Source organism: Eublepharis macularius, chromosome 15 (genome assembly GCF_028583425.1).
Source record: "Eublepharis macularius isolate TG4126 chromosome 15, MPM_Emac_v1.0, whole genome shotgun sequence".
Lineage (NCBI taxonomy): Eukaryota > Metazoa > Chordata > Lepidosauria > Squamata > Eublepharidae > Eublepharis > Eublepharis macularius.
Window position 1 is genome coordinate 44697332 of NC_072804.1, and position 15702 is coordinate 44713033.

At 45.4% G+C, this 15702-nt stretch overlaps 1 protein-coding gene across 1 annotated transcript; it reads right to left on the reverse strand.

Moving 5' to 3' along the window:
* Positions 1 to 411: 411 nt before the first annotated feature.
* On the reverse strand, positions 412 to 10560 carry LOC129342932 (kallikrein-14-like). The gene is made up of 5 exons (XM_054998889.1): positions 10512 to 10560; positions 9796 to 9955; positions 7219 to 7472; positions 3591 to 3727; positions 412 to 564 (listed from the first exon to the last, which is right to left on the reverse strand). Exons 1-5 carry the CDS (start codon positions 10558 to 10560, stop codon positions 412 to 414), a joined length of 753 nt encoding a protein of 250 aa, XP_054854864.1.
* Positions 10561 to 15702: the final 5142 nt, after the last annotated feature.

The window sequence follows — 15702 nt, forward strand, 5'->3', positions numbered from 1 at the left end:
GAGAAATATTGTAGGCCTTTCCCCTCCCCGGCCGTACATCACGGACATTTTTGTTCTGCTTTAAAAGGCGGGTTACAAAATAGCTCTCAGGGAATATTTAGCAAGTGCATGACTTAAAATATCTTGTGTACTGGGGGAAAGAAAACTCAAAGCGTTTTCTTATCTCATTTTTTGTGCTGGCACTAGAAAAGATAAAAATGACACAAACTTTTCTGCATGGAAGGCCCTTATGAGTGGCCGCTCCACCAAGTTCCAGGCCTCGATGAAAACTAGCACCAGTCATCTCGAGTGGGTATAGGGAGAGGAAAGAGGATACCATTTAGGGTACAGTGTCAGAAGATGGACAATGGAGCCACAAGTTGAGGTGATTTCCCATTTTTTATTTGTACCCCCCTCGTGTTGAGACAGGTTTCACATGCGCCTCATGGTCTGCTGAATCCATCCCACATAGTTGCAGACCTTGGTGTAGATACCGGGTTTCCCGGGCTGGCCACACACTTCCGGACCCCAAGACACGATGCCCTGAATCTTTTCGTCACAGAGGAGGGGAGCCCCAGAGTCACCCTGCAGAGACAAAAAAAAAGTCCCCTCCCTCAAGTCTTAACTAGTTCATGTGTCACTCTTGTATGGCCAACTGGTATTCACCACTCTAAGAGGAACCACTACGTCTTGAAAAACATTTCTGTAAAAGAGTTGGTGGACTTAGAGCAGAACCACAAGTGACAAAAGGCACAGATTGGACACTTGTCAGCTTCCCTCAAGTTTTGATGGGAAATGTAGGCATCCTAGTCTTGCAGCTTGGCTCTCTGACTGCTGTCCAATGGACTTTTTAACTGTCACTTGTCCAACATTCCGCCAAGCTGCCTACATTTCCCATCAAAACTTGAGGGAAGCTGACAAGTGTCCAATCTGTGCCTTTTGTCACTTGTAGTTCCGCTCTTATATAACAATGTGAGTGTCTGGGCTAGGATCAAATCCTTACTCTGCCATGCAACTCTCTGGCTGACATTCTTAGCAGAAAAAAAGGATAAAATAGGAAGGGGCATGCTCTATGCTGCCCTGAGGGCAGGTTAACAAAGCCCTTGATAGATAGCACCAGGGCTTATTTCGAGGGGGAGCGCACAGGAACGCAGTTCTTTTCTTTTATTTTATTTATATTTCAATTTATATACCACCCATCCCCAGGGGCTCTGGCAGTTCCCCGAAAGAGGTCACATGTCAGGTGGCCCCGCCCACCTGACTCTCAGCCATTTTGGGCCCGTTTGGGCCCGTTTCAGCCTGGATTGGGGCCAAAACGGCCTGGATCGGGCCAGCTCGATCCTGACCATTTTGGGCCCCTTTTTGGCCATTTTCAGACCCTTTTTGCCATTTTGGGCCCAATTTCAGCCCTGAATGGCCAGGATTGGGTCCAAAACAGCCAGGATAGGTGATGTCAGGGGGTGTGGCATATGCAAATCAGTTATACCAATGACACACTTCCGGTGATGGCAAGAGGCGTGGCACACGCTAATGAATTATGCTAATGAGTTATGCTAATAAGTTCCTCCAGCTCTTTTTCTACGAAATGACTCCTGGATAGCACTTTTACAAAACTGCAATTCTCAGGATTTTTCAGGTGAGGCCTTGATGGGTGCACAGATCTCAAACCATTTGTAGCACCAGCTAGATAAAGACAAAGAGTATGTTCCCTCGTGGGAGTTTAGCATCTTTGGCTAAGTTGATAAAGAACACAGCCTCCCAAGAAAGGATTCATCCAGTCTTCCCCACTGGAGGCTCAAACCTGTCTGACTCAAGCTGACGGCTTTGCCGCTTCTTCTCCCCTTGCCCCCCCAAATCTGGTTCCTCCAGCATTCCATGGGTCCTGATTGGCTGTTAGCTGCTCTGGACTTCTACTGAACAGGAATAAAGAGAACTGGAGATTGATAGAAAGGGGCAGGGACTTTTGCCCATTCATCACCGATGGTCACTAAACTGTGCAACGAACAGAGAAGTTTTTGAATCACAGACATCACATAGATATCATAGAGGATGTCAATCCAGAGGATTTAGCCATGTTAGTCTGTAGTTGCAAAATAGTAAAAAGTCCAGTAGCACCTTTGAGACTAAATAACTTTATTGAGGCACATGCTTTCGAGAACCACAGCTCTCTTTGTCAGATAGAGAATGTTATGTCATTTGGCCATTAGAGCATTCTCACTACACTGGCATGATTGAGACAAGGAAGTGTTGTTTTACAGCCTGGTTTTAGGAGAAGGCAGGCTAATTTTAGCAAATATTTTAAAAAGGAGCCTGCACAAATCTCAGAGCGGAGTTTCAAGGGAAATCTAGCTAAAGAATTGGGGTTTCCAGAAGGAGTAACTGTCTCTCTACATGTTATGGATTACCTTGGGATGCTCAAGTGAACCTCAGTTCACATGTCCCCTCTCCAACTTTCCAGATTGTTATACTGTCTGGGAGCCACCTCAAAAAACTCCTGACAGTTACTAATTTCCCCCCTGGTTTTCCTAATGTCTCATTTGAAATAACTACATTTAGGAGGCGCTTGAGGTCAGTCTGGCAGGTGGAGGTTGGGGTAGATACCACATTTGGTCAAACTTCACATCACACTACCTGTATCCATTTAAAACCCCAACCCTTTTCATGCAGTTAAATAGAAAGAGGTGGCAGATCTTATATTTAAAAGCAAAACGAGTCTATCAGGGAAGGGGGCTGAATGATTCCCACTGACAAGTCTTACTTCTCTCTTAGCCAGGGACACTTCTGATAACAGATCCCTGGATAGCTGCAAAAAGTACGCGAGGAGAGGAAGGAAGTAAGCTGCACGCAGAGGGTGATGGGAAGGTTTAAAAGTCTTGGGAACAAGCCAAGCTGAGCAGCCCCTGTGGTGCTTTGAGCCAGTTCTGCAGGGCCCACTTGGGGTAGCCCTTGCCAGCAGCAATGATAATAAGCATCATTGCACCCATTGCTTCTGGGAGGTGGGACAAATGGAGAAAACTGGTGAGCTGAGACCATTCGTTCTGCTGACGGGCCTGATCCAAGTGAATCCTGAAGCACTGGTAAGTTTTCTGGGCTATGGCTCAGCTTGCCCCTGGCCGCCAGTAGCCATCCAGGTTAGTGGCCCACCAGGAAGGTTCCCAGTAAGGTAAATGGGTATGGTCCCTTCCCTAGTTAGAGGCAGACAGGTTCAGTGTCCCTTGTCTGTATGCTTTTAAAGTTGCTACACGTTTCTATGTGATTGGGGTAGAAAGACATGGAATCATGTGTTGTTTGGGCCTAAGTGTGGAGGAATATGGGTTTGCGCTGACCAATCAGCTTTTCTGCAAGCGCAAAGAGGCGGGACTCTGACACTTGATTCAGTCCCTGGGCAGTTTGGTGGTGAGCGCAACCATAGACGTACAGCTTTCCATTACGATTAAACGTTTCTGGGCTTAAGTATTTGGCAAATCTGTTTTATGAAAGCAACTTTTCTTAAAAAACAAACAAACCAAGACACAGATCTGTTTTTTAAATGCCCCATTTAAACATGTCTTAAAAATGAGCATCAAGGTAAAGGAGGTGAAGGCGGTGGCCAAGTCGGTCTCCTTTCTTACCTGACAGGAGTCGACGTTTCCTTCCCTCTCACCTGCACACAGCATGTTGTTTGTGATGGCATCAGGATAGACTCTCTCGCACTCTCCCTGAGAGACAATGTTCAGGTAAGCACACTGCAGTTTTTCAGGGATGGTTGCTGTGGATACAACAGTCAGTGTTGAGTCTTTTTATTTTGAAAGAGTGAAGGATTTCTCCTGAGGTAATTTTTTTTTTGCTATCAGGTTGCAGGTGACTTTATGGCGACCCCATAGGATTTTCAAGGCAAGAGACATTCAGAGGGTTTTTTTGTGCCATTTCCTGCCCCTTCATAGCAAATCTGGACTTCCTTGGTGGTGTCCCAACCAGGGCTTTTTTTCAGCAGGAACACAATGAAACAGAGTTCCGGCACCTCTTGAAAATGGTCACAGGGCTGGTGGCCCCGCCCCCTGATCTCCAGACAGAGGGCAGTTTAGATTGCCCTCCGTGCCAAATGGCATGGAAGGCAATCTAAACTCCCCTCTGTCTGGAGATCAGGGGGCGGGGCCACCAACCATGTGGCCATTTTCGCTGAGGGCGATTTAAACTTTAAAAAACTCCCCCCTTGTTCCAGATGACCCAAAGTAATGTCATTGTGTGGTCCTGTGCTGGCAACCCCCTGAGTTCCACCTCCTCTTTTCCCAGAAAAAAAGCCCTGCTCCCAACCAATTACAAAGAAGTACTGAACCTACTTTGCTTCAGAGATTTGACAAGATCTGGCTAGCCTGGTCTATCCAAGCCAGGGTATATATTAGATGCAATAAATAAAAACTAACTTTAAAGATATCAGACTGGAGACATTGAAGGTCAAAGTGGTCAGGAGGACACTGGGAGTTCTGTCAAAGAGGTGCCTGGTGTTTTTATCTATTCAGTTTTAAAGTCTGCTATGGCATAGTTCTTAAGAGAATTTAAGTCTTCCCCCCCAAGCCGTTTTCCTGACTTGAAACAGCCTCAGAGAGCCTGCCGGAGTATCTGCATGAGTCTACATTTCAGTAGAATCGAAGCATTCCTTTCAGCCATACAGTTTTCTACAGGGCCATACCCAGTCTTTGTCACTAGATGGGGCTGCCATATTTCCATTTGGGGCTTTAAATAAATGAATGGAATGGGGAATCCACACTTTCTTTAGGACGGAGAGGAACAGAATCTTCTCACCCAGCTTGCTATTTTAATGCCCACTGATAGCAAATCTAAGTTTAAAAAAGTAGAGTGGTTTTTAATGTTTACTTGTAACAAACCTCTCCATTTCCATAATGTATCTCTTTTTAAGCCGTCCACCATATTCAGCCATAGTAGTTCAAATTCCCCCCATGCCCTTAACTTCTTGAATTTATGGATTTAGATATTCATACCTTGCTTTTTCTCCTCGATGGGGACCCAAAGCCGTTTAAAACACCGTTCATCCCTCCCCATTTTATCCTCTTAGCAACAATCCTGTGAAGCAGTTTAGGCTGTGAGAGAGTGAGGATCGCACTACAAGTGATGAATGACACTTGCCTGGCAAATGAACAGACTCCTATGCAGGGCTTTTTTTCAGGGGGAACGCGGTGGAACGGAGTTCCGGCACCTCTTAAAAATGGTCACATGGCCGGTGGCCCCGCCCCCTGATCTCCAGATAGAGGGGAGTTTAGATTGCCCTCCACGCTGTCTGGAGATCATGGGGCGGGGCCACCGGCCATGTGACCATTTTCACCAAGGGCAATTTAAACTTTAAAAAACTCCCCCCTTGTCCCAGCTGACCCAAAGTGATGTCATTGTGCGGTCTTGAGTTCCACCACCTCTTTTACCAGAAAAAAACCCCTGCTCACGTGTATTCCTCCCTGTTCACTTGCCATTCACTTGCGCTCCATTTGATCAAGTGGAGAACAAGTGAATGGCAAGTGAACAGGGAGGCATACAGGTGAGTCTGTTCACTTGCCGGGCAAGTGTAATTCGTCACTTGTAATGTGGCCCTGACTGGCCCAAGGACACCTAGGCCAGCCCCCCTGCGGCAAGGGACAGAACCTACCTGGCTTAAATCTGTCTAGCTGCCCAGCTTGGCTTTGCACCTCCTGCTTGGCAGTTGATCCCTCCCTCCTTTGGCCACCTCCCCCCTAATCTTCTGCAGCATTTGTTATTTCATTGGGTACAGGTGCCCATGAATGGGGAATTGCATTCCCAGATCCTCTGTCATGTGTTGGAAGAAAATCTTCATGCCATACTTCCATGAACCTCACTGCAAACCTGGCCATTCACCAGTAGAGCTTTCCTTGCAGGTTATGGTGAAGAAGGGGTGAGGAATTTGGGATGCAGTGTAGTAAAATAACTACTTTGGTCACCCGGTGAACCACTGCAATTAACAGCTTGTTATTTGGTCACCATATGACTTTTGATTGAAAGCAGTTACAACATGCTCAGGGGGTGGTCATAAAATATGCAGAAAGATCAATTTATAGATCATGTTATGCTGTTGCAGTGTGGGAGTGGGAATTTACAGGGGCAAGGTAATAAAAGAAATCACCCTGTTTACAGATAGGGTTGCTGACTCCGACATGGGAAAATTGATATTTGAGAGGAGGAGAAGTGCTTGGGGAGGGCAGTGTTCGAGCAGGTAGCTTGGCACGCACGTGATGTCATACACTCCACCCTCTGAAGGTGAGACTTCCTTAGCAGAGCTGATCTTTGTAGTCTGGAGATTGGTTGTAATTCTGGGAGAACTCCATGCTTCAGCTGGAGATTGGCAATCCCAGGGCTCATTTCGAGGGGGAACGCACAGGAACACAGTTCCGGCAGTTCCCCAAAGAGGTCACATGTCAGGTGGCCCTGCCTACCTAACTCTCATCCATTTGGGGCCTGTTTCAGCCTGGATTGGTCCTGAAATGGCCCAGATTGGGCCTCTGACGGGTGGTGGATCACTCTCCCACTCAGCAGCGGCCCAATCCTGACAATTTTGGGCCCCTTTTCAGCCATTTTCAGCCCCTTTTTTCCCTTTTGGACCCAATTTTGACCCTGAATGGCCAGGATTGGGTCCAAAACAGCCAGGATTGGTGATGTCAGGGGGTGTGGCATATGCAAATCAGTTATGCTAATGACACAATGCTGGTGATGTCAAGGGGTGTGGCATATACTAATAGGTTATGCTAATGAGTTCCTCCAGCTCTTTTTCTACAAAATGACCCCTGGGGAACCCTATTTGCATAGCAAAACACACCACTTCTAATGGGGTATGAGTGCCCCCCTGGATAAGCCCAGAAGTGATTTTTTTTTCCTACTCTGCACCCCTGGGGTGAGAATTTTCTTCCCACATGTGACAGAGGATCTGGGAACACAACTCTCTTCTTGGACACAGCCACTGCCTCTGAAATAACAAATACCACACAGGATGCACAATTGTCCAGTCGCACGCTACAGCTGCCAGGCCCCGCATGCGATCTAATAGTTGTGACTGAGCACTCTCCACATTTCGGAGGGTGCTGGGTGCATTGCTGAGACCTTGCTCTCAGAAACCCCCCAGGATAGCAACTGGGATAGAGGAGACAAGGGTAAGCGCCGAAGACTTTCCAAAATGAAGAACCCTCCCGTAATCTGTTTGAATGGTTTTTTTAAAAAAAATAAAAGGGATTAGTGCAGTACGTTTAGGGCTGGTGACTGTGCCCCAGCCTGTCACAAGACACCGCGTTCCTGGAGCAGCACATTCATTGGCCACGTTGATCGGCTGGACTCTGTCATTGATGTCCACCAAAGAGGACAGCTTGATCATCATGATGTCATTGTCCTTGCTGACAGGGTCATAGTTTGGGTGGGCTACGAACGTCATTGCCCTTCTCTGCTGTTCGTTACTTTCTGAGGCGGCCATGTCGGTTACTCCCAGGCGTATGTAGGTGGTGCTGAAGGAAAACAAGGAAAGAGGTGGTTAGTATGGAAATCTGTAAGAAAGAAAATGCTGAAGGTATATATGAGGTCCTGTTTCCGCTACATGCTTTCATCTCAAACTCTGGCCTTCAACTCATGGGTCGAGATCTTCAGAGCACCGCCCGCCCCCTGCAAATCACTGTAGAGCCACCACTTTTTAAACTACTTTTGAGAAGGATTTGCTGCTCGTGTTTCAGGGCCAGTGGCACCTTAAAGCCCAACTAGATTTCCAGGGTTTGAACTTTCAAGGGTCAGAGCTCCCTTTGTCAGATACAAGGGCTCCTCTTCTACTACAGACGGATATGGCTACCCACCTGAAACGGCTCATGTTTAGAGAGCAAAGGGACTATACGTCCTGCCTTTCTTTGCACACACTCACTGAGCATAGCAGGATGGTGAGGTTTCAGTCACTTGGTAGGGAGGGATTCCTTTTTAGAAAAGGCTGGGCTCCTCCTCTTCCTGTCATGTGACTCTGATGTCACATACATCTGATGCCATGTCACTTCCTATGACCTGGCACATGCTTTCAACACAGTGGATCCTATACTGCCATCTGGGATTTTGACAACCACTGATCTAAAAGAACAGTCACGGGTAAGCATAAAGGCAAGAGAGAATAGGTCTCATTCTCCTGTAATACATTGGTGGAGGAAGGAATTTTGGCACGGGCAGCTCATTAAGCTATAACATTGGAGGGTTGAGGAAAGCTTGTTTAATTTTTTTAAAAGGATAACCAACCTCTTAGAGCGGAACTACAAGTGACAAAAGGCACAGGTTGGACACTTGTCAGCTTCCCTCAAGTTTTGATGGGAAATGTAGGCAGCTTGGCAGAATGTTGGACAAATGACAGTTGAAAAGTCCATTGGACAGCAGTCAGAGAGCCAAGCTGCAAGACTAGGATGCCTACATTTCCCATCAAAACTTGAGGGAAGCTGACAAGTGTCCAACCTGTGCCTTTTGTCACTTGTAGTTCCACTCTTAGACTCCCTAGCCCAATCCCATACGGAACTATCTTACACCATCATTTTGACTGGCAGCACTTCTGCAGTGCAGAAAGATACTTCTGGCTATGAGATACTCTAATTGGAGATGCCAAGAATTGAACCTGGGACCCTCTGCACGCAAAACAGGTATTCTACCACTGAGCTATTGCTGTTGCCTAACTTTTGATTCCTTTTTCCTCCAGGCATGAACCCAGGATACTTTGCACCCAGAGGAATAATGCCTTGTTTGACTTTTCTGAACACTAGAGTGGCACCTGCCCCATTAATCAAGGCTATCGCCCAGTAGGCTTTTTGTTGGTAGATGGTTCTAACTTAGCACAGAAAGAGGTTCAAATCAACTAGTCTCTTCTAGCGTCCAACCTGGATACTTTTAACATAATATAATTTTAAACGTCCAGCTTAATAAAGAATTCAGGAGAACTTGAAATCTTGCATATTGCTTTGTGTCATAAGGCAGACTCGCAAGCCCTCTCCTCTCTCCAGATACCCAAGGGCTGCTGGCTAAGGTTCAGCGAGGGGGTAGGGAGAGGCTAGCCTACATGTTCAGAGGTTATAGGTATATGTTTCATATTAATACTTACCTTATTGTATGTGAGTTTGATGGGGTGGCACACAGGGCATCCAGGAGCCACATGACTCTTTGGATTGATGATAATTGCAAATGTGGCTCTCAGGAAGCCATGGAGTAAGGAGTCGCCAGTGCATTAGACTAACCAGCCTGACCCAAAGTTAGATGGAACTCTGACATAAACATAGGAAGTTGCTAAATACTGAGTCCAGCAATGGTCTATTTAGCTCAGCGTGGCCTACTCTGAACGGCAGCAGCTCTCTAGGGTTTCACGGAGAGATCTTTCTGCTCTCAGATCTTCTTCCAAGATCAGCTACCCAAGATCTTTTTAACTGGACCTGTCAGGGACTGAAGCTGGGTCCTGCACGCAAAAGCAGAAGACACCTGCACTGAGCAACAGCTTCCCCCCCACCCCAATAAGAACATACAACGTGTCCTTATGCCCAATCAGATTATTGCACCATCTGGTGTGGTGTCATTTACCCTGAATGATAGTGACACTGGAGATGACAGGGTTGGAGCCTGCAGTCTTTTGGAAGAGAAATGGACGCTGTACCACTGAGCCAATACCAGATGTTCCAAATGCCAGCATTTGCCAGAGTGGAGGCGTTTGTGCCAATGTTTTGCTCTCCAATGGGGGTGGGTAGAGCCTGGCCTTCTCTTTGCCTTTATTCCAATTGAAAAATTCTTGTGGTTGGTTCCCTAGACAGTTTCCTAAGAACATACCCCGGCATTTTGCAATGTGCAGCTGTCAGCACCCACTGTCTGTTCAGCAGCGTCCCGCTACAATAGAACCGGTTGCTGTCATAAAGGGCTACGTGCCAAGGCTGGGAGTTTTTGATGCAAGTAGTTCCACCAACAATTCGTGGCCCAGGTTGTGCAGCGACTGCAATGCAAAAGCAGCAAGACTGTGAGTTGATAATACAATCGGGGTCCCAGGTGACTTGTACATTAAAACGACAAAGGGGGCAAGGGATTGTGAAGGCCCGTTGGCAAATTATGTTTATTTATTTATTTTACCCTGCCTTTCTTCCCAGTGGAGACCAAAACAGCTTGCATTGTTCTCTTCTCCTCCCTTTTAATGTTCACAACAATCCTGTGAGGTAGGTTAGACTGAGGGAGGGGGAGGAGGAATAGTTATTTCAGGATGTTATATGGCAATCGGTTGTAATTCTAGGAGATCTCCAGGCCCCACTGTCAACTTTTTTTTGAGAATTTGACTAACTACACACAAGGGGAAATTGCTAGGCTAGGAGATAGAGGGATGCTTGCACCCAGTGGGTCAGCTCCAAAGCTGCTCTTTTGCTTACAGAAGTGGTCTTCCATTCACAGGACTACCCACCAAAGCAAGCCGATATAAATTTGAGAGTCAGGCCACAACTGTTGAGAATATTTGCCACATTGGACAGCCGGACGAGTTCCACTCGTTCGTACCCTCTTACCTGCGGAAATGAACAGCAGTGCCAGCACCACCTCCTCCGTGGGTGTCATGTCAACATATGAAACACGAGGCGAGCCTCTCTACCAGTAGCTGTGCTGAGGACAGACCCGGAGAGTCAAGGAGATGTAAACGAATGATGTGACAAACTGACGTGAGTTCAAATCCCTGTTCGTCCAGGAAGCTCAGGGTCAAAATGCACGTATAGAAGATTGGTGATAAGATCCTCCTGACTTTGTTTCTAAAGCTTCCAAGTAGATAGAGGGGGAGAGGACCAAAACTGGACTGAGATCAGAGTGCTGGGGAGGTGTGATGTAGCGTCATGATGGTTTCAGGCAAGGACCAGGGAGATTTCCAGCAATAATTGAGCCTCTGCTTGGATGGTATATCCCTAACTACTACACCATGCTCAGGTCTATGGCATATGGGGAGGGAATTTAACCCTTTCCCCTGTCATTTTTATAAGCTCAGTTGTCCTCAGAATATGTGATACATATATGTCATATGTATATTTTCCCTACAGCCAAATAATCATTCCCCAATGGACCTCTGTTCCTCCCTGGCTTTGCTTTCTGTCTCCTCTATAGTTCTGGGTCCACTTGTTATTTTGGATGGCTACAGTGACCAAATGTGTGGCCGAAACTCTCTTTCCCCCCTGATATCAGTGTTCACATTGGGGATGTGCGTGTCCTCAGATCAAGTTTGGAATTTCCCTGTAAACCTGGGCCATTTCCACACTACTTACCGGCCTACGGAGCGTTGTGCAAAACACGCAGAAGATAGCGTCTTCTTGCACGAAACCGTGCCAGGAAGACGCTATCATCTGGGAGTTTTGCGCGACATCGCGTCTTCCTGGCACGATTTCACGCGAGAAGATGCTATCTTCCGTGTGTTTTGCACAACGCTCCGGAGGCCGGTAAGTCATGTGAAAACGGCCCTGGAGTTTCCTCAGATTTACAAAATCCTGAATTGCAACCATAATTGGCCCCATTGCATGAATTTTTTATCCGCAAATTTTTTTAATCTGCTCTCCCCTTGGATATTAGATTGAATGATAGAATTTGCTCCAAAAGATAAACCCCTGAACTATTTTCAAAATACATACAGTACATAGATTTATTAATTTAAAATGTTGATAAACTTGCCTTTCTCCCAGGCATCTAAACAGAACATTTCTTGTGGAGTTTAAAATATTTGTATCCCAATGAAACAAATAAGACTAACAAGTTTCAAAACATAACTCTAGAGAAGCTCAATTAACAGAACAGCAGAAAGCAGCAAGAATAATAAGACCATCTTCTAATGCTCAAGCAACTGTCTTAACCTGATGACTAAAAAATCCTGAATCTTAGAAGTATCTCTGGGAAGAGTATTCCATAGGTAGGGTACCACCATAAATAAGGCTCAGTCACTGCTGGTAGTCGTCATTGTCAACCTAACAACAGAGGGCATGTGTATCTGAGCAAGGAGCAGAAGTTAAGGAACAGGCAGGTTTACATGGGAGAAAGACATCCTTCAGACACCCGGGTCCTCCTAAACCACTGAGAGCTTGTGATACAATGCATTAAAAATTCAACATCAAGCTATTAACTGAAAAATCCATTTGGCAATCTTTACTATGGAGATATTTATATAGAACATGTCATTTATACACTGTATTTGATACTTAATTGCCAGGAAGTCTAATTAGAACAAATTGGGATGAGGCATGGATTGTCGTTACATGTTTCATTGGCCACATTGATGGCCATAAAAGGTGGGGGGAGGAAAGATAGACTCGGTTAGAAACTCTACATATTTGCTATCATCCTAAGACTGAGACCCTATTCCTTTGAGCAAAATGTGACTTTCAAACCTTTTTAGTATTTTGAAATCAGGTGTATCATTAATGAGAGGGGGCTGTCCTCCTTTATATCTAAAATTTAACTGTGACGGCTTTTCAAAATAATCTATATCTCTGGTTGGTAATTATGAAATATCGCAGTCACCACAGCAGATGCTCTTAAAATACAATTTTACGTAGACCTCCCCTACTGTGATTTTTGTTTACTAATATTCTTATGCCCCGGCCTGGATAGCCTAGGCTAGGCTGATCTTGTCAGATCTCGGAAGCTAAGCAGGTTCAAATTTATTTAGTATTGGATAGGAGACCACCAGTGAAGTCTAGGGTTGTTATGAAGAGTCATGCAACGGCAAACCATCTCTTGCCTTGAAAACCCTAGGGGGGGGGGGTCTCTGTAAATCGGCTATGACTTGATGCCCTCACCCAGTCACACTGAAACCTGAACCTTACATACAACTTTTGCTCATAAACAGGGACATTTTATTCCAAAAGGACAGCTCTGTAGCATCTTCATATAGAATGAACACAGAAGGAGAATATTTACAAGCAAAGATAAAAGCAGTGCAACATACCTGGGACAGAGATAGATATTTTGAACAGGGATCCAGTGCCTTCTTGGAGGACCCTGTCTCCAGCTTAGTAGCAGCAAGGATTCCTGAGTGCATTCATCACCACAACTTGTACAGCTTCTTATAATCTGCCAAATTCCTGGAGGCCCCAGATCATGAAAGTCCCAGCTGGGATATCTCCTCTTATTGCTGTTATATTTCCTCTTCCCACCTGAGTTGCCCTGCTTTCAACAACCTCTCCCTTCAGCTGCCCCATGCATTTACGGGGCCTGAGATGCGTCTTCCTGCTGTCTTAAATTCTAGGCACTCCTCTTAATGAAGAGGTGTCAACCTTTAATTATTATTACAAGGGGGGTTGTCTCATCGGATAAGGGCACAAAATGAGCGAGGATCACTTCTGAGGGCCGTAGAACGAGAGAGTAGTGTTTGGCTAGACTGTCCCCCACCCTTCTACCCCATCAATGGCTGCTGTTTGACACCTTCATTTTTACTGGGTTGGGCAGCAGGGGTGCTGAGGAAAGAGTTTTCTGTTGAACGAGGAATTACGTAACTCAGCTGTTCAGATAAGAATGTTGCGTACCCTCTGACATTTCATGTGCTTATAACACTTCTAATCTCATAGTAAAGATTGCTTTGCAAGCCCTACCCTTTTTGCTATGATACAAGGTTGAAGATATAAATCGAATGTTGTTGTTGTTATTATTATGTGCCACTGTGTGGCATACGCCATATTTGTTTACTCTGCAATTGTCCAATCTTGGTTAAGATTGTCCTGGTTAAGATTTAATTGTCGTACAGCACGATATCTTGATTTCCAAACATATTTCAGCTGCTGCAATGTGTCAAACAGAAGGTGTGGAATGACAGTTTTAGATGGGTAGCCATGTTGATCTGCAGTAGAACAGTAGGATTTGAGTCCAGTGGCACTTTAGAGACCAACAAGATTTTTGGGGTATGAGTTTTTGAGAGTCACAGCTCCCTTCTTTAAATATCAGATATCTGAAAAAGGGAGCTCTGACTCTCAAAAGCTCATACCTTGAAAATCTTGTTGGTCTCTAAGGTGCCACTGGACTCAAATCCTGGAGTGCAGTGATGTTAGAAATATTTTTAGGGTCGTTTCAAGCTTACTAAGACGTAGCTCACATCAATTATTACCTTCTTTGGAGGGACGAAGGGATCAGCTAACATTGCCTTGAATACCATCCTATCCCTATAGGGGAAAAAACACACACATATACCCTTCCAAAACAAAGAGAAATATCTCAAAGTTAAAACAGATGATCTCAAGAACTGAGCTGGAGGAAGAACCTGTGATTTAGAGGTTTCCAATATATATATATATATATAGTCAGGGCTTTTTTTCTGGGAAAAGAGGTGGTAGAACTCAGTGGGTTGCCCTCGGAGAAAATGGTCACATGGCTGGTGGCCCCACCCCCTGATCTCCAGACAGAGGGGACTTTAGATTGCCCTCCGTGCCTCCGCCACCAGCCATGTGACCATTTTCAAGAGGTTCCAGAACTCCGTTCCACCGCATTCCTGCTGAAAAAAAGCCCTGTATATAGTATATCGCATATATATAGTTTAGTATTTATTATAGGCAGGCAAAATCATCCATACAGGACACCCGTCTCTCTCGCCAGTCTTTTTAAGCAAAGGGATTTGTGGTTTTGTTGCACATAGCAAGTATGTGAGCTCATTTAATTGCTTGTAATGATAGTCATTCATCTTTAAGTGTGTGGAACGGGGCGTGGTAGCTGCAGACATAGATGTTCCTGATTAAGGCTGGCTTCTGTTTTGTGATCACCTCCTCTTGTACTTTTAATGATTGTTTAATCTAGAGACGTTTACTAGTGGTAATCTTTATCTCTCTACTGTAAAAAGCCACTTCAGATTTCAAGGGGTAGATTCTAGCTTTGAATATACCATCTAAAAACAACAACATCCCTCCTCTTTGCAAACAGAAAACTAATATTTCAAGGTGAACGTTTCTATCCCCCCTCTCAGCATGCAGTGCTGGTTTTCTATGGTGCAGGGATTTTTTTAAAAATTGGGAAGCATTCTGCAATGTGATCTTTTGCCTACAGCCTGAAGTGGTACACTCCATTCTAGCCACTCAATGTTCTGCCCCATCATTCTGCTGCACGTGTGAACTTTGGTCTTACTAGTGTGACACTACATACTTCAACATCCACAAAGACTTTGTGTCGGATATCTACTGGGAGCCTTCCTTCGTCTTCCATTGTTGTATTCCCAAACCATTCCATGGGGCTAGACTTGTCATTTGTTCATGGCCCCAATCCCTTACTCTTGATGATTTGATGAGTGGAAGAAAAACGGGGGCCGGGATAGCATCGATGGTGATCCTTCAGGAATTTCCCCAATCTCTATGATAAGGACCAGAGAGATTCTAGGGATTCCTAGCATATCAACTGGAAATGATGTCACATTCTCCTAACACTGGCCCAGAAGTGACATCACATTCTCCTTGATGCTGTAGGAATTTCCGCAGACACTATGGTCACAAAGACCATAGGCTCCCATAGAGTTGTAAAGACTCCCACAGAGATTGGGAGGAAGTCCTAGAGCATCATGGAAGATGTGACATCACCCCAGCCTGCCCATGCACCCCTCCTAAGATTTCCTGGAATTTGCTGCTACAGGGCTGACAACTCTATGTGGAGTTGGTACTGGTTTGGCTCCAAAATCATTTTAAGTGTAATTTGCACAATGGAGCCAATCCTAGATCCATGGGGCAGTTTGAAGATACAAATCCAGTGCAGAGG

What these genes read in the sequence shown, in the direction of transcription:
- LOC129342932 (XM_054998889.1), bottom strand. Translation starts at nt 10,560, where the DNA reads ATGACACCCACGGAGGAGGTGGTGCTGGCACTGCTGTTCATTTCCGCA. An exon ending in CACAGTCACCAGCCCTAAAC is followed by an intron (nt 3,728 to 7,218) that starts GTACTGCACTAA and finishes TTGTATCCACAG; the next exon opens with CAACCATCCCTGAAAAACTG. An exon ending in GAAACGTCGACTCCTGTCAG is followed by an intron (nt 565 to 3,590) that starts GTAAGAAAGGAG and finishes TTGTCTCTGCAG; the next exon opens with GGTGACTCTGGGGCTCCCCT.